This window comes from Pleurodeles waltl, chromosome 9, assembly GCF_031143425.1.
Source record: "Pleurodeles waltl isolate 20211129_DDA chromosome 9, aPleWal1.hap1.20221129, whole genome shotgun sequence".
Taxonomy (NCBI): Eukaryota; Metazoa; Chordata; class Amphibia; order Caudata; family Salamandridae; genus Pleurodeles; species Pleurodeles waltl.
The window spans coordinates 128,164,115-128,186,033 of record NC_090448.1 but is presented as its reverse complement, the minus strand read 5'-3'; the positions used below and the strand labels follow the sequence as shown (position 1 = coordinate 128,186,033).

At 43.1% G+C, this 21,919-nt stretch overlaps 1 protein-coding gene across 5 annotated transcripts in view; it reads right to left on the bottom strand.

Annotated features, from left to right (window-relative positions):
• FBXW12 (F-box and WD repeat domain containing 12) overlaps positions 1 to 21,919 on the bottom strand; it is a 289,079-nt gene that overhangs the window by 64,899 nt on the left and 202,261 nt on the right. For all 5 annotated transcript variants that reach the window (XM_069206399.1, XM_069206396.1, XM_069206398.1 and 2 more), the window contains 2 exons: positions 15,680 to 15,858; positions 15,466 to 15,593 (listed from right to left, as the gene is read on the bottom strand). In XM_069206399.1, the coding sequence (XP_069062500.1) occupies positions 15,466 to 15,593; positions 15,680 to 15,858 (307 nt within the window). The remainder of the gene's footprint in view (positions 1 to 15,465; positions 15,594 to 15,679; positions 15,859 to 21,919) is intronic.

Genomic DNA, 21,919 nt, shown 5'->3' with positions numbered 1-21,919 from the left:
ACCCCCAGGACCACCATGAGGCCACTGACCTGGTCACTGCCATAACAGTGATGGTGAGCGGGGTATATATACACCAAACCAAAGCAGTAAACATGGAACGGTGTGAGGGGAGCTGTGTGTTATGAGCATAGATTAGATCATGCGAGAACTGAGAAGATTGGAGTCCAGTGATATCATAGCAACTGAGTTTCTCTCTCCCCAAAGGTCATCAAATTGCAGAACAAACGTTAGGAACCTTTACCTCGACAAGAGTCGTTCAGCAAACCTTATTCTGACCGGAGCTATTTAGCTCATGGGGTATTAAGATCATCCCGTTTAAAGAGACAGGTTACCCCATAGTATTAGCAAAACCTTTGCCCTCGACAGTGTTTGGTAGGGAGAAGCCATTCTCAATCATAAAAAAACTTAGGGTTGCGCTATCACCAATTATAGCGAACAAAGGGTGCAAGCCACAGACTTGATGGAAGAAGACTGGACCTGGCTACCTGACGCATTATTCCAGAGAAGGCTGGACTGAGTTAGCCCCCAAGCATCTATCTGTGTTAACTCGCCATAATTATCACTATGTTCCTGGAATGTCAACAGCCTCACTCAGAAACTTCATTCAATTGAATTCAAAATCTTCATTCGGCCTAGAGCAGCCATAAAAGACACAGAGCAATACCAAACATCATGTTTAAAAAGATTAATAACACACAATATTAAGAACACGGGGTCGCCCACGGAATAACTGTGCAGATAACGAAAGGCGCCGCAATACTTGTTAATACAACCAGGATGTCTAGACAGTTGGTGACACTTATATAAGGTGCCCTGTGCATAATGATATATTAATACATTGTAAAACATGACAATTAAAAATACCTGAAAACCCCTAGTAGCATAATGTAGACTAGTTTAAAACACAGGTTTGCAAACAAAGTGCACAACCTTCCACTGTTTTCCTCGCGTGTACTGCAGCTTTGAAAAAAGACCACATTTTAAAACAAATATCAGGCATGTTCAATGATTGCAAGTGAAACAGGGGTTCTCTACATCTACGAGGTCTTACTGAGTTTAAGAGGGGTTTTAGAAAGAGTCTACGTGGGTGGCTGTAATACTCACAGGAAAACAAATAAATGCATGACAGACTCTGTAGAGGCTCCATCACAAGGACAGATCAGAGCTGGTGCTCCCAAAAAGTCAAATTGGCACCCATGTCTCAAAAGCCGCCAAACTGGTTCTTAGACGAAAGAGAAGGGACCTCTCCCAGTCAGAAAGTTCCAATGAGAGATTCAATGCAGACTCCGTGTTGGCAAAAGAACGGTAAAAGGCCAGCGCTGTACTTTTCGCCAACTCGGATTTTTACTCTCTCCTCACAATACTCCCCCAAAATGTGCTTTTCCCTGAACCTATCGTCTTTGTTAATATTTTCGTGATGCGTGAATAGGCCAAACAACCGCAGCGACTGAAATGTTTTTGAAATGTAACTCAACTGGCCCTCTCTACAGATCTAAATAATTAATCACAACATTTCTTTATAGCTGCGCCTGGGGATTGGCCCAGATACTAATCCACAGCAATAAGGGGGGGGGGGGTCATTGTGCCCTGTCTTCAATATATTGCTGGTTTAACTCTGGAGGAAGATTGATGTTACCTCTGTTAGGCACTAAGGCCTGCACTGAAGAGCCAGTCCGCAATATTGGGGCTGTGTTATGCGTACCCGCTCTCGTGGTTGGCAATGCACCTCTGCAAGTTTCTCAGGTCCCTCTCCCAAGATGTTGGATCATCAGAGATTAGGGACAGATTGGTTGGACTACAGGTCTGTAAACCTGTAGCCACACCCAAAGAAACACTGCCACTTTGTGCTGGCAGTTGACCCCATTTCCTTTTTTATAGAACGCCATAAGAAGAGGATTTCAACATGAGTTGGCACTTATGGTAGCAATTTAATATTGCTACAAGTCACTGCCTTCCCATTGATGACCTGTGCACAATAGCAACAATTTTGAAATGAATAGAATGGTCTATCAGGAGTCAATACAACACGAGCAGCAGAGGTACTGCATGATTAAACTTAACGGATCTCATTGGAAGATGTACAGACGTGTTTTGCATGATTTGACGTCATGAATGTAGACACTTGGCAATCTGGAGATTCATAGCATCACCAAACTCTATCTCTAACCTGCACTTAACATGCATAGTGATTGTGGTGGCCCCCAGTTTGATTCACATGCGCCCGTGCCTTCTGCAAAGATTGACTATTAGAAACTGAGACCCCCGTTGCCTCTTTGCTGGATAGTACCTCGGAAGGGTCTTTATGAGGCGGGTTTGAGCTCAGACATGCTAGGGTTTATGGTAATAGGCATTCCCATTCCACACGGGGGCAGGAGGGCGATGGGACAACAAGTTTGACGCTATCTTGGTTTCTAATGCTTCTCAGCGGATCAGTGGTAAAAACCCACATTTGAGCCATGAGCTAAGCAGCTCGAAGTAGCCCTCCATTAGGTGTATCAAATCATCACTTGTGAATTACGTGGACCCCACCTCATTCCGTACGAGTGCTCGTGGGGGAGTATTTCAGATCCCTGAAATGATGGTCTGTGAGGGGGCCTCCTGGCTGCCACTGACTGTGTTGGAATTGGTGGCCTATAATTAGGCCACCTATGGTTAACCGCTCGCTTGGATCTTCTCTGAGGCGCTACAGATAATTCTACGCTTCTTGAAGACGTAGGACTTGATGGATTAACTAAAGCAGATGACAGGAAAACGATCCTGTGAGCTGCCATGCGTATATGCTGGAGTGGTAGATAAATGGGCCGTAGGGGAAGCAACTGACGAACTAGGACTCATACCGCCACTTATGCTGGTACTGGCACCTAAGGCCATCCTCCGCTCGGTAAGTGTAATTTCTGTGCTAATAACGCTTACCACACACTCCAGCATGCAGTCGATAGAAGTACTTTTTAGGTCGAGTGTTAGCGTTCGGCCTGCTGTATACTACAGTATACAACAGAGTGAGTTCCAGCGTTCTGATTTGTTAGTTGCAGTGTCCTTCAAAAATCCTTGCTTGCTAGTGGTCAGTTTGCCTCTTTGTCCTGCCTTTTTTCACTTTGGGAGCAGCACAAAGTACTGTGTAATTACGCTATGTCCTGTTTATCTCTTCTGTAAGGGACTTTTTTTTTGCCATTTGCCTGTTTCACCTAAAGAGTGTGGGTGCTTGTTCAGTCCCTCCTCCCACCAGCTCCCTCTGTAAACATAAACCACAGCAGAGGGGGCTTTTCCAGGTCCAGCTCAGCCTCGCTCTCTTCCTTTTGTTGTTTTCAGTCTGTCTGGCAATAAAAGTCCAGTCAGTAATTTACAACGCTCAGAGCTCTAACTCAGCAAACAGGAGACTATTGCATTCCAAATGCTTGTTTCACCCTTCTTGTCACAGACAACGCTGCAGCCCGGAGAAGGGAGCCTCTTCCTGACCCCTTTGGAGTTTGCGGAGCCCTCTTGAGAAGGGATTTTAGGGACGTTTGGGAGCCCCCATTTCTGCCGAGCCGGCGCTCCCGCCCGCCCTCCCGCATGTAAGATGAAGGAGAGACTGCAGCTGACGTGAAGGTTAAGTGGGTAACCACCATCCCACAAGCCCCGTTAGTAAACACAAGTGAATGTTGGGGTACATGCTGTGTTCGCTGGGCAGGCTGCGGGGAAGGGCCGGTGTGTTTCCACTTTCCAGACACCGCACCCGGGGTGTTCCGGACAATCCTGTCGCTCACTGACTGATTTGCCAGTGGTGATGACTTCCCCCTTTGCTAACTCTTGTCTCCCAAGAGGGGATTTGGGCTAGTCAAACAGGTTTAGTGAAACTGCAGTTTATTGCGCTCGGGGAGCACGGGTGTGTTTATTTCCCACGGTCTCTGACGTCGCTTCTAGGTGCTGCGCCCCTTCCATTCTGCAGGACTGTAGGGAGCGCTGTATAACGTGTCTTCACTGTTCGCTCTCCCGCCTTCTCGATAAATTAGCTTAGAACAGCCTCTCTTGAATGACCCCCTCCCTTCGTCTTTACTTATGTCACCAACTACCCCAGAATTCACCCCTCCCGTTATGAGATACTCATTGTTACAAAGTCCACTGGTCCCAATTTACGCCTTTGCTTTCACATGTACCGACTAATTTGTGTCCCCTCTGACTCTCCCTGTACCCTGCAGTGGACGCCTCTCGCCAGTGACCATGTCACGCCCACTTCGTTTTGTGCCACAAGGGATTACTCCCACCCCCCCACGCTCCCATGTTCCAAGTGTTTACCAAGTGGTCACCCGCCCCCCAAAACAGTACCAGAGGTGCTATGTGCAGTCACAAAAACGCAGACAGTGGCCGACACCTTGCCCCCTGTATAAGGTGACTCGGTGTACCCCACTTCATACCCCCACTTTCTTATGCAAATAAAGCGCTCGGGATCTCGTCTCAGTCAATGTTTTAAGGTACGCAGTGTAACTGTGGGTACCAAAATACTCCTGGAGGGCAACAGAGGATACCCAGGGAATGTAACCGGAGATGTATCCTTACCATGGGAATGTAACCTTATATGCCGGTCCTCAAAGGGGACATTACTAAAAGGGAATGCAACTATAGTGCTTGCCTACAAAAGGAATGTAATCCTAGATGTCTGCCTTCCAAAGCATTGTCCATGTAGACGCCTGGAGGCTCAGAAAATACCACTCCAAATGTCTGTTGAATGTAACCACAGATGTGCACATTCCCTGGCAGTGGAATAACTAGTTGATGTAATCTCCGCAGCCAGGAAATGTTAGTGTCCGAATGTCCCTGTAGTGAGTAGCTGTATTTATCCGGATATGCTTGCAATGTGATTGCAGATGTCAAGGTTGCAAGGAAGCCTAACCGCATAATTCTAGATTCTTTGGGAGTCTAATTGCCCTGAGGAATGTTATCCAAGATGGTCAGACACCCAGGGAACGTGAATATGTCTCCATGGCCGGACTGGCCGTAGCGGGCATTGGAAGTTTTCCTGGGAGGCTGGAAGGGAGGGGGCGGGTTTAAAGCGGCGGGGGCCGTATTTGTTAACTCGGGGCTGTTTTTACAGCAGTGCAGCGAGCTAGGGCCCCAGTAACAAAAGCAGCAGTAGCTCCCGGGTTCTGTCTGTAACTCGGCAGACCACAGCTCATAATTAACGTAATAAATAAAGGAATTCCGTGTTAACAGAAGAGCAACCGGGCGGAAGGAAGAATAGAAGATGAATAAATAGGAAAGGGTACCTTGAAAGGAATATTGATTTGAAGGAAGAGTGAAAGTATGGATGAATGAATGAATCAGTAGCTGAACGAGTGAGTACATGGATGAGTGTGTTAAAGAATGATTGAATGGATTTGGGGACAGACAGGGAAAGATGGTGGATTAAAGGGATGGATGGCAGGGTGAATGGATAGCTGGACAGACAGGTGAAAGGATGGTAGAGTACAGGGGAGGATGGACGAGTGAGTGATTGGGTGGCAGAATGGATGGATGATTGGCATGGTGGATAAATAGATGGATGGTGGAGTGGATGGATGCATCAATGGATGGCAGATGGGATTGATGGAGGAGGGAAAGATTGAACGATGGAGCAAACAATGAATGGATGACAGAATGTAAAGGTGGAATAGTGGGTATCGGCAGGTGAATGGAAGGGTGAAAGGATGAATGGATAGATGCTTGGATAGAAAAGACAAGCAAGCTCTTTTAGGGAGGGGTGAGGGTCACTTACTTTGCTTACTTGTTGCAATCAAAAGTTAAGTACCAAGTGGAGGGTACTGTAATTTTCTGGCTACTCCCGTGTACATGGCGCTCCCCACAATTGTGATTTTAAGGCTGAACTACAGGCAATGGATTAAAAACCAGGCAGCGCTTAGGCAGCGCTTCCCCAGCCTGCCTAGTAATATTTCCTTTCAAGGGTTTTCCATGAAAATTGTAAAAGCACCTTTAGAAAACTGATTTTGTGTCTGTGTCACCATCTGTGGTCCGTTGGAGTGACCTAAATGACTCCATGGGAAGTTTGAAACCCACCCTCAAGTTATATTGGATACAAGGGGCATGTTTTCCCCAGACAGAGCCACACAAATTCGAGACACATTTTAGCACGTAAGAAATCCAAGATTTTAAGGATTGTGTACCTGTAAAGAGACACCAAAGTCTATCGTGACACTTTCAGCACTCTGACGGAAGTCTTTTACGGTCAGAAAGGGCAGCTCTCGCGCAAGAACACAGCCCGTTGTGAAATACATTATAGCATCATATAAGTAGACAACAGGTTTTAAGACGGTGGGACTCCCACAAACACCGAAACCAAAGCAGGAATTTCAGCACTATAGAGATGGCAGCATGGCTCTCACACAAGGAAGGACACAGGCCATTGTCAGATCTGTTGGACCCCTACGGAAAAAGTCCCTCAGTTTTAAGCAGAGGCTGTTACTTAAGGATACGCACCTTTGTCAGCTTTCTAACATCATCATACAGGAAGTAGTGCTGTATAAAAATATCCCTACCCATGCAGGATTATTCACATTTGTCAGGTCGGCTACAGGGTCAGGAAGGAAGGCCACGGGTTTAAAGATGACTGCTCTCATACAAGTATAGAAACCTGTCAGATGTGAATGTAGAAACTGCCTTGGTTTAAAGATGGCCGCTCATATACACAGTCACAAACTTTATCAGATCTAGGATAACATCATGTTGGAAGCCCTGGGAATTGAAGATGGCTACTCAATGACATACAGCATTGTCAGATCCATTACTTAAAAGTGTATTCCTTGGTTCAGGGTATTTCAGCAGCACATGTTTATTTGTTGTCTAATCCTCATTACTGGAAGTATGTACTCTTTAAACGAGTTCTGAAGATCGAAGGTAAATCATCACATCTTTGACAGAACTATTGCACGAGCAAAATCCATCTAAATTCAAATGGTATTGTAGAGTGGTGAGGGCAATAAGTCATGCTTAGTTAAATATTTGGTTATTGAAATTTACATGTACAACGTATTGTACTGCAGAAAAGCCAATGCGAGTTCTGCCTTGCACAATGAGTTTTGCGAGTTGCAGATGTATGCAGGCGTAGTGGACCGACTGGCCATTAGTTTATTCTGGTACTTCCCGGTGGGCCCGAATTTATCGGTGCTTTGTGGTATTCTTGCCGCATTCCCTTACCAGTTCCCATACCCTACAGAGTGGTCCATTTCCTCTACCGACTTATACTTACTCCCATTTCAGGTAGTTAGTTTTTAGGTTGAGCGCGCAAACGCTTTGATGTGTAAGTATTTTGGGCTTTTAACCACACCCACTGCACCCCCATCACTTTCACTAGTTCATAGGCTTGCCTTTCAGAAATCCCTTGTTATCATTGGTAAATGCTTTATGTTTGTCCCCCCTTGGGGCGGTTTTGTTACTGCCTTGAAGACTGCCCTGTTACATGGATAATTGCACAGTTGCTGATGCGTTTGACTGTGAGTCAACTTCTTTTTCCTTTTGTGTCTCTCCTTTGCGCTCATGCTCATGGAGCTTTGAATTGGCTTGCTTATGTCAGCTGTTTTACTTTTCATTTCAATTTGTGTGGCAAGAAAAGTCATGTTAGGAATTCACCACGCTAATATCTCTAACTCAAATGCGAGACCCATTGCATTGCAAATGCTTGTTTACATGGGTGATGAATGGCCCTCTCCCAAAGTTCCTCTTCTTTGTCATGACAGTTAGTAATTAGAGATTGGCTCGGCGAGTGCGCACAATGTCAGTATCGATATTACACTGGTTTGTCTAACATGTACTGCCTGGGGAAGGGATACGCTCATAAAACTGTACCTTGCAATCCGATGAACCAAGGGACATGGCTCAGCCCAGCCTCTTCCAGCCGAAGAAAGACCTAGTCTCGGCCTGGTCTTGGCCCGGGCATGCATCCCGCGCTGTGGGACTCTCGTGGTGCTTATGAGCACTATACCACAGGCCACACTTCTCGATGGTTTCTGGGGGATGTAGTCCGACTCCAGACTGAACAGCAACACCACAACCAAAGTTCAGGTACGGCAGGAGGGAAGACAACAACTGCACACCCACTCTGCAGGACTCTCGTGGCACTTATGAGCACTATACCACCAGCCCCGCCTCTCCTCGATACAGTCTGGGGGACTTAGTCCCATCCCGGACCAAATGGGAACACCAGGACCTAAGTTCAGGTAGGGTGGGTGGGAAGACAACAACTGCACACCTCAGTCTCATGAAATCATAGAGCTACAGGAAACATGGGCTGAGACAAGTCTTTCAATTGTGCTGTACATTAAGAACTGGATGCAGGCCTAAGGGGAACATAAGTATGGCAGACCAAAAGACGGGCTATCTATTTACACCTCCATCAAGCTAAAATGGAGTATTGGCCCACTGACATTCGAGGAGAACTGGCTGCCTGGAATTAGGATTTGTAATCCTGGGTTGCAGCAATTATTATTACTCTTAAATGTCTACATATGTCCAAACCTAAGAGAGAAAAGGTCCAAATGTAATTGTTTAATACAAACTCAGTGTGACTTAATCTGCGATCATCCCAACGAAGTCTGATTGATCACTGGGGATTTTAACACTAACCTTTTCCAAGATCTCCCAGAAGATCACAAGGATTTCCCTTTAGCCAGCAACCAAAATATTACTGAACAAGATAAGCCAAGGGGCTGCCCCCGTAGCAAGTTAGGAGAAATATGGTATTGCAGCTCAGTAGCATGGGGTGGATAATATGGAATAGTCGCTATCTACAAAACAAACCACCAAGAACCAACAGGACCACCCGCTCCTTTCTAGAGTATTCCATCTGCAATGCTGAAGTGCTCCCCTATGCATGAAATTATCACATCATTCCACGGGCAGAATGTGATCATCGGCCGTGGATTATTATGCTGTCGTTTAATTTGCCGCATCATGCTCTAGCAATGTGGACATTTGGGTGAACCTATACTGATAATCTTAAACTGCTCAAATGTAGCGATTCTGTCAGCAGCACCATAATGCTGCATGCAGGGTTCTTTTAGATGAAAACTGTACCTCGAAAGGCATCGCCAACTATGAACTGGTTGAATTTTACTATGGAATTTGTTATGCCCCCTAAATATTTTTTCTCCTCAACTTTTAACAAGGATCTTAAAAAACATGCAATAAAGCCCTAAGGCGAGTTCGAAGGTCTCCAGGTGAAGAGGAGCTTCTTGATTCATTCAAGCAAGCACAGAAAGATTTCAGGCAGGCAGTTTTTTCCTTGAAGCGCAAACGATTGGAGCACTTCTGGACAACTTGCTACATGCTAGTATGAACCCTAGCTGCAGGGGCTTTTGGTCGATAGTGAACAAACAACAGGGTGGCCAAAGGGGCCTAGGGTGCACTAACATATCGGAAGCAGAATGGGTATCCTTTTTAACTGCGCGTTTTGAGGATGCAGAGGAGGAAGTTAGCTCCACGGACAACATGAAAATGTCCTCTGTACCAGCCACTGAAGCCCTAAGTCAGGATTTGGAACCCTTGTACCTTAACGCCTCCGAGAGGGATCTTATTTTTAAGGAGAATAGTTTGAAAACGGCATCTACAATTTTCAGTTTTTCATCATGATTTGGCCCCTTTACATCTCGCTAATAAGGTCTCGCCCCTTTCTTATCTCGAATAAAGCATGTTATAAAAAAGAGAAGAACGGATGGGGCTCTTGGTCCTAGTGGTTGCCACAGGCCCTGTTTAAACAAGACATTCCGTATTGGGCTGAACAGTTCATTAGGCTCTTTGATTACTGCCAGAGGGCTTAACTGATACCAGATTCATGGTGTGATGCCATAATACATCCCATATGTAAAGATGGCTCAAGAGCGGATCCAAGTAACTACCGGCTGATCGTTCTGCTCGACAATGATGCCAAGTAATATCCCAGTCTACTCCTGGAAGACCTGTGGTCATGGGTTGAACAAAAACAGCTAGTCCTCTTTTATTAAACGGGGTTCATGGCCAAATCTGGGACACTAACTGATCTAAGGGCAATATCTGTCTTGATGGATAAGGCAGTAGCCTCAAAATACTTGATCCATTGCTGCTCTGTTGAGTTCAAGGCAGCGTTTGATTGAGTGGCGAGGGAAGCCTTGTGGACAAAGTGACATATATGGGGAATATCCCTGTCCCTTTTGAACCCCCTAATCCAGTTACATTTTGAAACATGGATACAGATTAAATTGGGAGATGGAGCCCACATATCTAGGAAAATCAGGACATTGCGAGGAGTGAAGCAGGGGTGTGTACTTGCCCCCCTTACTTTTTAACCTACTCATTTCAGATCTACCGCACATACACATGGGTGTTACAAACAGTCACTCTCCAGAAACAGGTGGGGCCAGAATCAGCAATTTGTTATAAACAGATGACCTTGCCTTAGTTAGTCACCCAAGGGTCGGCCTCCAATGATTACTTAACCAGCTACATAATTATACAACTATAATTAATTAGAGGTGAATCTAAAAAAACTAAGGTTGTGACATTTGGGCTAAAAAAACATCAGGGAGGAGGATGGTTCTATGACCGCAACAGAGTCGCCTCAGGGCATTTCTATAAGTATCTAGGGGTCTACCTCGAAGTCAAATGCTGTTTTGTGAACAAATGTGAAGAAGTTGAAGCAAAAATGTTGACCCTTCAGGTGAAGCTATCAAAATTAGCGAAATCGTTATTGGGTCTAAGCCTTTCCCCTTTACAAGAAATTATGATGCCCAAAATTCTTCCTTCCTTAACTTATGGTTGAGAGAAAATACCCTACTGAATAACCTTGTTGTTAAGATCTACAAGCGGGTCTTTCGACTACCTATATCTTCATCAGCAGCCCAGGTTCGGCTTGAATTTGGCCTCTTTGCCCAGTGGTCTGCCTGTGCTTTCCTCAATCTGTGCCACAAGTTATGAAGGGCACAGGCCAGCAGCCTAGAGGCATTACTTTTGTCTGAAATAAGCTGCAGCCGGTCCAGTCGGGCTCATAGACATATTTTAGAAAATTGGTAATTTCATTTGGATAGGGCTTTACTTGCCAAAAGCAGTCATGGCTGGGCAATAATAAATGGGTACCAGACAGCCACCCCAGCATCACATCTCTCCTGCACATATGCTGTCCTTTGGAAAGCAAGATTAATGGGCCTTAAGCTAGGGGAGTGACCTTTCTTGAAGCAGCTAGTCGGCTGACACTGCCTAAGTGATGACAGAACCTGCAGGGGCTGTGATGGCAGTGAAGAATCATTTGACTATATTGTATGTCTTTGCCCAGCATTGCTGAGCGAACGTAGGAGCAAATTATGGTGGGAGTGGAACAAATTGGTTGTTCGCACAAGCTGCCAGGTTATCGTCTCCCTAAACCCCGATAATACTGCCCTGAATATTTCGTTGATGAGGTTTGTTTCCATCTCATCTACCCTGTTCATCCAGCTAGGGGTCGGACAGCTGGTTCCTGCATATTCACATTCAGATTGACCTGATGAAACTGTCCAGCCACATTGAATTATATTCAAGTTAAGCAACTCTCTAAGTGGATAACTCTGTGGATGCTTGATGGGTGACCACTCCCCTGTTATTACTAGTTGTTTCCATTGCATCATTACTTTATCAGTCTATCGTTTAGTTGGTTGGGTGACAATTCCTATGTTATAAATTTTTGTTTCTATTGCACTAGAACTTTAATGGTTTATTGTTCAGTTGGTTTTGAGGGCTAACATGCTGCTACTTTAGTCTATATTAACCAGGTGGGGTATAGTAATGGCACTTGATCGCTTGCTTAATTTTTCTGCTGCTTCCATTAATGGTTGTTTTTAATCGCACTAGTATTTATTTAATCAGTTTATTGTCGAATTGGTAATGAAGACCAACCAAGTTAACTAGCGGGGGTTTTTAGTTATGGTATTTGATCCCTTGCTTAATTTATGAGCTGCTTTAATTGATTCAATTGACTCAATTGGTACACCCCACTATCCAAATTATTTGTTGAAATTGATTAGTTAAATAAGCCACACACAAAATATATATAATTAATAGTCCTATTAAAAAGACTGTCGGCAATTTTAACTTGCAGGGAATTGCTGTTAATTCAGTTTCAACATGGATGATTGTAATTTGTTTTCTTGAGTTGTTTTTAACTTACAAAGAATTTAAATAACCACAAACAATAAAGTTTTAAGAAGTATATTGTTGGATAAACCATTGCAGCATGATGGGACCAGCCAAAGCAAGCTATAGATTAGAAAAATGCTCTGCAGAGATTGGAACAGGGGGCATACAGAGGAGCCCTGTGGAACCCTAAAAAGCAAAAGGCACAAATTTAGGTAAAAGGTGAAAAAACAACAGACTGAGAAGAACCTGTCAGCAAGGAACAAAAATACTAGAAGACTGCGCTGTTTAGACAAAAACATCAGAGATGATGGATTGTAATAGGTCTAACAGGACCAGGGTTGTAAACCTCCTATTATCCACCATCTATTTCAAATTGACTATTCAAGATGGCTTGCATATATTGCCTAAGATTAGGGCTTCCAATCAGAGATTTATCAAACATTCACCATTAATATTGGTTTGAATGTCTTGGAAAAAGTATCTCCAGCTTAAGTATGGCATGATCAAAAATTACAAGGTCAGAAAGGTTAATTGGGTCACAAGAGATGGTGAAACCAAAAAGAAAATAAATCTTGAATAGGTGGATGGGGATGGAAAAAAGAAAGCACATTGTCGTGAATTATGGGTTTTGAAGCATTGAACATCTTGCAGGTAAAATTGTTTTAATCAAACTTGCAGATGTAAATGTAAATGTAAATGTAAATTAGCACTTGTATAGCGCACTACTCACCTGTTAGGGTCTCAAGGCGCTGTACTCATACCGCTATGGAACCCCTCCTGGCTTTTCCCTGTGAGGCGCCCACTCCTGAGCACCCCCAGGGTGAAGCCAGGCATCCAAGGGCTGTTGGGGCCGTTGTGGAGATTAAGCAAGCTATTGCCCAGAGTTGCAGAGTGGGACCCATGAATTAGATTAGGCACGAGGCGAGAATTATCTGGTCAAGGGGAATTGAGCCCAAGACCTGCCGAAGCGGGACTTGAACCCTGGTCTTGAGCCAGATCTCTGCTTCAGGGTCTGCCGCTCTAACCATTGAGCCACACTTCTCCACAGATGATTCTCATGCAGATGATTTGCAGGTACTCATTCTGTTGGTTACAGGGCACTGGAAAAGTCCAAAAAACCCTCCCTTGTTTAAAGTTCCAAAGGAGACTCATACTTTGTTCTCACAGTGTAAGGGTAGAAGAATCCCACAAATGTGGAGTGGTGCATCCTTGTGGGAGGGGAGTTTCGTAACCCACACATAATCTCTAGTGGGGGTAGTAGATGAATCATGATTACTACTCATAGCTGCTCTCTTATCACCTCCAGCTGTCACATCATAATAGAGGTCTGGTTGAGAAATGGATAGGGGGTCCCCTCACAATTCCTTTGCTATGCAAATCATGTCACTGTTGATGTCAGATTTTTTCAGACTGTAAAAGCGATCAGGCAATCCGTCAACCTGCACTCCCCCACAACCACACCCAAAAAACTTCACTCCTCTTTGAAGAGTCAATGATGGCTTGGTGTAAGTATGCATTGCATAGACCTTTGTGTGATACCATGATAACCGCTTTGAATCCCGACAGGTCTACTCACCCTTTCACCCTCCAAAGGTTGATAAAACACGTGCAACTGAGTTGGGTACAAATGAACGTGTTATGAAGGGCTAAGAAACCTCTAATGGTGAATCTCTACTTTACAAATACAATTTTTGTTACTTAAAAATATTAGAACACCTGCTTCTCACTCTCATCCAAAAGGAAAATAAATGTACATCCCAAGAGCATAGTAGATTTCCACCCCTTTTATTATGGCATCAGAAAATCACTTAAGAGATCAGTCCTGACGAGACCCTGACTCATATACCTTTAGAACAGAGGTCTTCAAACTTAACTATACCAAGCCCTCCTGAGCAATATAATAAAAATTTGTCCCCCCTCCAAAAGTTCAGAGTCCAGAAGAGGGAGTGCGTGAATGGCAAGAGTGAATGGGATGTATTAAATCAGCAGACATTTGTTGAAATACACGCCTGGGATACGGCTATGAGGCTGCCAAAAAGAGCTCTCAAATGTCTTTGGGATATATGTGAGTAGCTTATCTACTCCTGGCTTTTTTCATTGTATTCTGAGACCTGTAGTCCAGATTTGATGATGTAATAAACATAACTACAACTTGCACAAGGACCTAGGAAACTTGAAAGTGCTTTCCCACAACTTGCCCCCCCTTCGATTTAAAGTAAAAAGAAAAGAGCTCTGCACCTCAATTTTCTCCTCTGGTTGAGGACAGCTCCAGGGCAACATAAAGAGCTTTCCAATCGGTACACACATGCATCTAGTTTATCAGGTACACACATCCAGTCCTGGTGTATCTTTGATTGTAGGACTCATAGTCCTGATTTATTAATATAAAAACAAAACTTTAAGTTCCACAAAGAAAGAGAAAAAACATCTGGACTGGATAAGCTATATAAGCATTTAAACATGGGGGTGTAGACCTAGCAGTTTTCAGCCTGCATGGCTTTAAGTAGCCATGCACGTCACCCACTCCTCTAGGCCATAGCACAGCAGCTCCCAGGAACATGCCCCCTCTGGGACTTTACGTAAACCCTGCACATTGATTCTTTCCCTTGAGTTATGACTCTGAGGCCACCAAGAGAGACCTCAGTTGTTCCAGGCACATACTTGAGCAGCTAATCCTGCACTGGTATTTTGCTTTGCATTCTGAGACAGGTACTCATTACTTAGCAATTTAAGAAACAGAACTAAATATGTTTGATTGCAGACAATAAAAACATGGGCTGGTTGAGTTACTTATGAATTGACTTGGGAAAATACAAGTGCTGTTCCAGTTCTGTCCTCTCTGAGGGGGACCCTTATAAGGGCAGGCCCAATCCTTAAAGACTGTTGCTTTAGAATGTTTAACTTTTCATTCATTAACTTCTGTTTTCTCCACAGATCTCTTAGTGGTTACTAATTACTCCACTTCTACCATTTTATATCTACATTTGTGTAAACCACAATGTTAATTATGCCTTGACAGTTTTGCATTATGTTTAGCCACAAAAATTAGGACCAACGAATACTTTTTTAGAGAGCCCCCTGGCAAGCATATATTTTTCAACTAATGGAACTGGGAGTTGTGAAAGCTTGGAGAGATTGAAATAATTTATTCTCCAGTTTTGTGTCAGCTACTCATTGACAGATACAAATTTGAAATGCTCTTTTCACTTGATTAGCTGGTGATTATATAATATCGGCCATCTTTGTACAGGTAGCTGATGTTCATACCAATAACATTTTTTATTTTATAGAGTAGAGTAAAGTAGGGAAGCAGAATAATATGCTTTTGTAGAAACAGATGAAAAAAGCCATGCTTACCTGGAAAATCTGTGAGATCCTCCTAGTAAGTGATAGCGACTTGTAAGATTATACGTCTTGTTTTCTGTCTTCCACGTGTAAACTCGAAGGGATAGATACATAGATGATGTGATAACACGAAAAGGATCCTTAAACATAAAGATGGGTTGGTTAACATAAGTAACAGAGTGAATATATTTGTAATTCAAACATGACTCACAAACGTTATGCTTACCACACATATTGATGTAATGTCCTTTGTGTGATCACTGAAGGATGCTAACTTAGATCCAGAAATAGTATATAGATGAAGCTCTGGTCCACTTCCCAAAAGAAGGGTTTCTGCTCCATGACCACGTATGTGGAAAGCTGTTGTTCCTCTCCCAGGTACTGCAAAGTGCGCAACCTGTTCAACTTGGTAAAGTATTGACAGTTAAATATATATTGCTTTGATTCTGAGAATTCTCTTTAATGCTGCTAACAATATGATGAGTGGGCAATTCTAACATTCAGAAATCAACAAGGGTTCTTCATTCATACTGCTCTCATAAAGGATAATAAATGCATCTGGCGGCAAATAAGCCATCTGAGGAAACAAGAATAAATAACATCTTTAATTTGTCTAAAGAAAAATGCCAAACTACAGGGCTGACGTCCATGAAAAAATATCCGAAACAGTTGAATTAAATATACAAAACTGTTGATGATCCCTCAAATCACCAAAAATTCACCCCCAGTAGACACCTTAAAATTGCATATAGTGGTCAAGGGAGTAGCCAGAAAATGAAAATATCCCTCACTTTGAACCAAAGCTCTGCTAGCAAAATGCAAGTGACATAACCCTCCCTCAAAGAGCTTTTTTTTCTTTTCCATCCCTTCATCCTTCCATCTATCCGCTGATATCCACCATTTCACCTCTACATTTTGTCAGCCTTGCATTCCCTCATCCACCATACAACCTATCATCATTCCATCCAGCCTATATGTTCACACATAATCTATGCATGCATCCATCCACACATCCATCCACTCTTTGGCCTACCCATCAATAAAGCCTTTCATCCATCAGTTGATCCTTTTATCCATCCATCCACTCAGATTTCCATGAACTCTTCCATTCTTTCATTTCTCATTCCACCTATCTACTTCATCCATCCATCCACTTACTCTTTCATCCATCCACCCACCCACACATTCAACCATCCTTCCTATCTTTCTTCCTTTTTTTCTTTCACCTTCCTTGCTTTCACCTTTTCTTTCTTTCAAACTTCCATCCTTCTTTTTGTTTTCTGTAATCCAATCATTCTTCCTTCCTTATAGCATTAACTAAGAGCTTTTCCCTGCCCATTTGCAGATAGAAGGCCAACAAAACACCCCAGCCCCCACCGTAGCTGCTAAAACGGGGATTCACTAGGCCCTTGATAGTGCACCCAATAGCCAAGATATGTTGTACCGTCAAGGAGGCAGTTAAATAAGAAAATTGCATAAAATGGACATTTGCTGCCTTCGTTGTCCACTGTAAAACACTGTTGCCAGAAATATATCATTTATAAAACAGCTCTATTTGCTGAGTGCAACCCCAAATATTAAGACATTTGAAACAGACAAATAAATGAACAAGCCTGTCTGTAATGGATCCTTTGCACCCTTTCTAGAGCTCAGCAAAAATCTCCCTCTCTTTTCAGTACTGAATACACTGCTAGTATCAGAGCATCTTCCTTGCCTCCTTCCACCGCAGCAGATTTCAGGCCTCATCTCGAGTTTGGTAGATGAAGGACATCTGTCAAAATGCGGCAGATGTCCCATCCACCAAACTCGTAGTTCTGCCGCTCTATTTAAAGTTGTGGAAATTACATGTTTCCAAAAGCTGAGCATCTGCTAGTTCTGCCTGCAGAAACCTATAAAGCACAACCATTCTGACATAGGTCAGAACATCAGCACTATTTAGGGTGAACATTCTGATACATATTGTTCATGTTTGGAACCCCCATGGAAAGGCTGACCGCCTTGAACAGGAAACAAAAGAAGTGACCTCCAGTTGCTGGGAGAAAGCTCTCAGCATGACCAAGACATTTCTTTTCTTTAGCTTTTGAAAAACAAAACATTTTGCTGAGAAGGTGCATGAAACATGATGCCTACCCAGAATAACTTTAGTGTCTTCAGTCCAGCCACTATGGAGGCGGATCACTTGAGGGCACAGCGATCCTATCTGCCTGAAGGAAATCTCTTTAAGCATCATGGGTGGTCTTCTGCCAGGTCTGAGAATGACAAACCACCACTGACATGGCAGACTACCAGACAATCTTCCAAAAGGCCTTTCATCTGTCTTGATGCAAGTTCCCCTTTGACATTTGTTCTGTACTCCTCTCCAGTAGTTCTCCTACGAAATTTGTCTCACCATTAGAATCCTATCTGCCTATTTAGCTCAGCAACAAGGGCTTGATTGTTGCCTCATTTTTTTGTCACACCTTCTTCCTTCTCTTTAGTTGGTTGCACTTCCATCGTGGTCCTGCTTTTTTATAAAACATACAGCAAAACCTGGGATTTCGGGCAATTTTCACACCACATGTCTTCACCGAATCAAAGCTAAGATCTGGATAAAAACACAATGAATCACCAACTCTAAATATCTAGAGCTTGCTTCTGCTTTGGACCAAAATCAGGATATTTCCCTACCACAGTATGAAGCAAACCTAATGGTAGCCCTAGATGATGTCTGCACGGCACTGGATGACAACAGTGGCATGGCACCGACCCTGGTATATCTGTTTGCTGTGTAGGACACAGTTCACTACCACAGACTGATCTACAGGCTGCACAGAATCATGGTCAAATAAAGGGCTTTTATAGAAATAGGATCCTTTTTAATCAACAGGATCCAAGCTGTAGCCCTGCATTCTTTCTGCTCTGCTTAACAAGAATGGAGTGGCACACTATTTAGCATATATGTTGCATGTTTAGGAGCCCTCATACGTTCTTATGAGTTTGGCTTATACAAGTATGCCAATGATATAGTCCTCATTATAAAGCCTGATGGGCACTAGGAGCTCATACATTCAAACTGCATGATTACAATAGCAGCTTTGATGTCAGGAAATACTTTCAAGCTATAGTGTCAAAACTGAGCTTTTGGTTTTGGGTGATCCACCAGTGCCTTTTGTCACCTCATAAAGGAAGAGATTGTGTGGGATGGCTGGGCAGCACGTAAGATGGCCGCTGCTCCAAAGAGCTTTGTGTGGCTCTGACGCTCTCTGGACGGGAACTGAGGTCTGGACCTGCTTTCTCTACTTCTGCCATCAGAGTTTAACGTCAGAAGGCAGCCTCTCCAGAAATAAGCCCACATTTTATATTGTGACTGGGCAGTGACTGCGCTTCAACACAAGGACATTACGTGCATTTATGAAGCTACCATTTCCCTGCCGAGCAACGTGCCTGAGGATTCTATTGCGACTCCCACATGGTCCAATGCCCTCAGGCTCTGGGCTGTCAACTTAGGATGGCACATTGTAATGATGTGGCGTTGACACAGAAGAGGTTTCAGCTGTTTTCCTTTATTAGTAAAACTTTGCATCAATAAGGAGATGCGCAGAGCCAGCCAACGGGCTAACCTCCGTTCTCCGTCCCGTTCTCGAATGCCTCTGTCACCCTCACGTCCGTGAAGCCAACACGAGCGTGATGCATTCGACAACGGTGAAATCGTCACTACATATCTTCCCTCTTTATAATATAAAAGGAAGGGAACAAAACATATAATATATATAAATATACATTACTTCTAAAAGTTTAAAACAACAGAACATTTTTTAACATAAACTATGTTTAAGAGTAATAGTCAGCCAACCTTTAAGGTTTAACAATTCTCCTGCCAGATCTACTCCACTTCTCATTCCTACCAAGAACCTCCTGTGGGCCACTGGAATTACTAGAAAACATTGTTTTCAGCATGTTATCTGCATTACTGGGACCACTAGAAACAATCCTATGTTGATCCAGACATTCATGCTCACTCCTCTCATCTTTATCTTCTAACCATTCTTTACAATTCCGACCTCTCAGAGCACTATTCTCCTTTTTCATGTTAACACACGTCCTCTTACACATCGACAATGCAGCCATGTGCCATACTTTGCCATCACTTAATCTTACAGAATTATTATACACTGCCTCCACTCACAAGGGAGAGGAAAATCTACCTTGACATTTACCTGTGTACTTACTGCTTTTAACTCTCACTACGTCACCCACGCATAATTTAATCTCTTTACTCTTGTGGATGTCATCAAAGTATCTTTTGTATTTATCCTTAGCCTTTTCAATATTCTTCCTCACTTCTTCAGGACACCACTCCACTCTTTTAGCAGCCTTGAGCCAACCTACATTGTCCTTTGACATAGGTGTCCTTCCCCTCATGAGTTCAAACGGACTAGTGTTAGTTCTAACACGTGTGGAAACCCTAAAAGCCCACAAAGTTTTCCATAATTCTGTTTCCCAAACTAAATAATTACAACTAGATCATTGAATCATTCCTTTAAGTACACGGTTAAATCTTTCAACAGCCCCATTACCGGCAGGGTGATATATTGAGGTAGTTCTATGCTTAATACCATTCCTTCTTACATATTCTTGGAAAGCTGATGACATAAATTGCGAACCATTGTCAGACACAATACATTTTGGTAGGCCTTCTCTCACAAAAATGTTGCCCATAAATTTAATGATACTACTTGCATCAGCTTTTTTTTACAATTCCCACCTCATCCTCACCGATGGGTCCCATGACATCGATACCTACTCTTTCCCAAGCCATATTGGGACAAGGAATAGGGTGTAAAGGTGGTCTCAATGTTACCTGTTTTTTATCCGCATTCTCACATGCAAGGCCATCTCTAACAATCCTCTCTACATCTTTATCTAACCCAGGCCACCAGTCCCAAAACTTCACTCTATTCTTTGTTTTTCCAATGCCAAGATGGCCTTCATGACAAATTTCGAGAATTTTCTTTCTTAACGTAGCAGGGGGCATCACTTTCCCACTTCTAAGAATCAAACCATCTTCCATGGACAACTCATTCCTCACTTCCCAAAAAGGCAACACGGCTTCATTTTTTTTTTAATGGCCATCCTTTCACGATTACAACGCTCAAATCTCTTAGCGTCTCATCCCCATCTTGTTCTATTTTCCATTCATCGCGTGTAATGCCCGACACACACCTTCCTCCACAGTTGCCGCCCACATATCTTCCTTCATCTCTTCCTCCCTATTTTTGGTTGGTAAAGGCATGCGACTTAAGAAGTTCTTAACACCAGGCAAATATTGCACAATATAATTATATTCAAACAAATATACTGACACCCTTGCCAACCTTGGGGAAGCTTTATACAACCCCTTCATAGTTAGGACCTTCACTAATGGCTTATTATCACACCTCAAGGTGACTGCAGTTCCCCACACATACTGTCTGTATTCTCATTGCCCTCCATGTTTACCTGTGTCAGGACTGCCCCAATTCCATTACAACTGGCATCTGTAGTAATAATACACTTAAGGTTCACATCAAACCCTTGTAATGGAGGTGCACTGCAAATATAGTTTTTTAACACATCAAAGGCATTCTGACACATTTCTGTCCACTCAAATCTAATCCTTACTTTGAGCAATTGTCTCAAACAATACGTCTTCGCTCAATTGTTTTTAAACAAATTTAGAGTAGAACTCTACTAACCCCAGAAAAGCATGAACCTCATCCTTGTTCTGAGGATTGGGCGCCTTACTTATTGCCGACAATAACTCCTCCTTTGGTTTGATACCATCTGCAGACACTACATGCCCCAAATAGTTAACATGATCACATGCAAACTTGAAATTGCTGAATTCTGCTGTCAATCCCTTCTCATTTAAAACATTTAATACTTGTAAGAGCGTTTGATCATGATCTTCTTTTGCTCTTCCCATTATAAGAATATCGTCTTGAAAGACCATGATATTATCAATCCCTTCTAAAGTTGAGTTCATTAGTCTTTGGAACATGGCTGCCGCTGACGCCAAACCAAATGGCACCCGTCTGAACCTATAACACTCAAAGGGTGTAACAAAAGCAGTCAAATTCCTACTATTTGGATGCAATCGTACCTGATGATAGGCTGCTTTTAAATCAGTGGAAGAAAACAATTTCATGCCCCTAGTGCATGACAGCATTTCATTAATATGAGGTAATGGAAATTGATCTACTAGCATGTTCTTGTTAAGATCTCCCAAGTCAATACATAGTCGTAAATTCCCATTAGCCTTTTTCACTACTACTAATGGAGCTACCCACTCTGACGATTCTATGGGTTCTATAATTTTCTTCTCTTGCAATTTATCCAATTGCACTTTAACACTTTCTTTTAAGGAAAAATGAATGTTCCTTACTTTGTGCAACTGTGGTTCAGCATTATCTTTTAAATGAATAAGATGCATAAACCCCTTAATTTT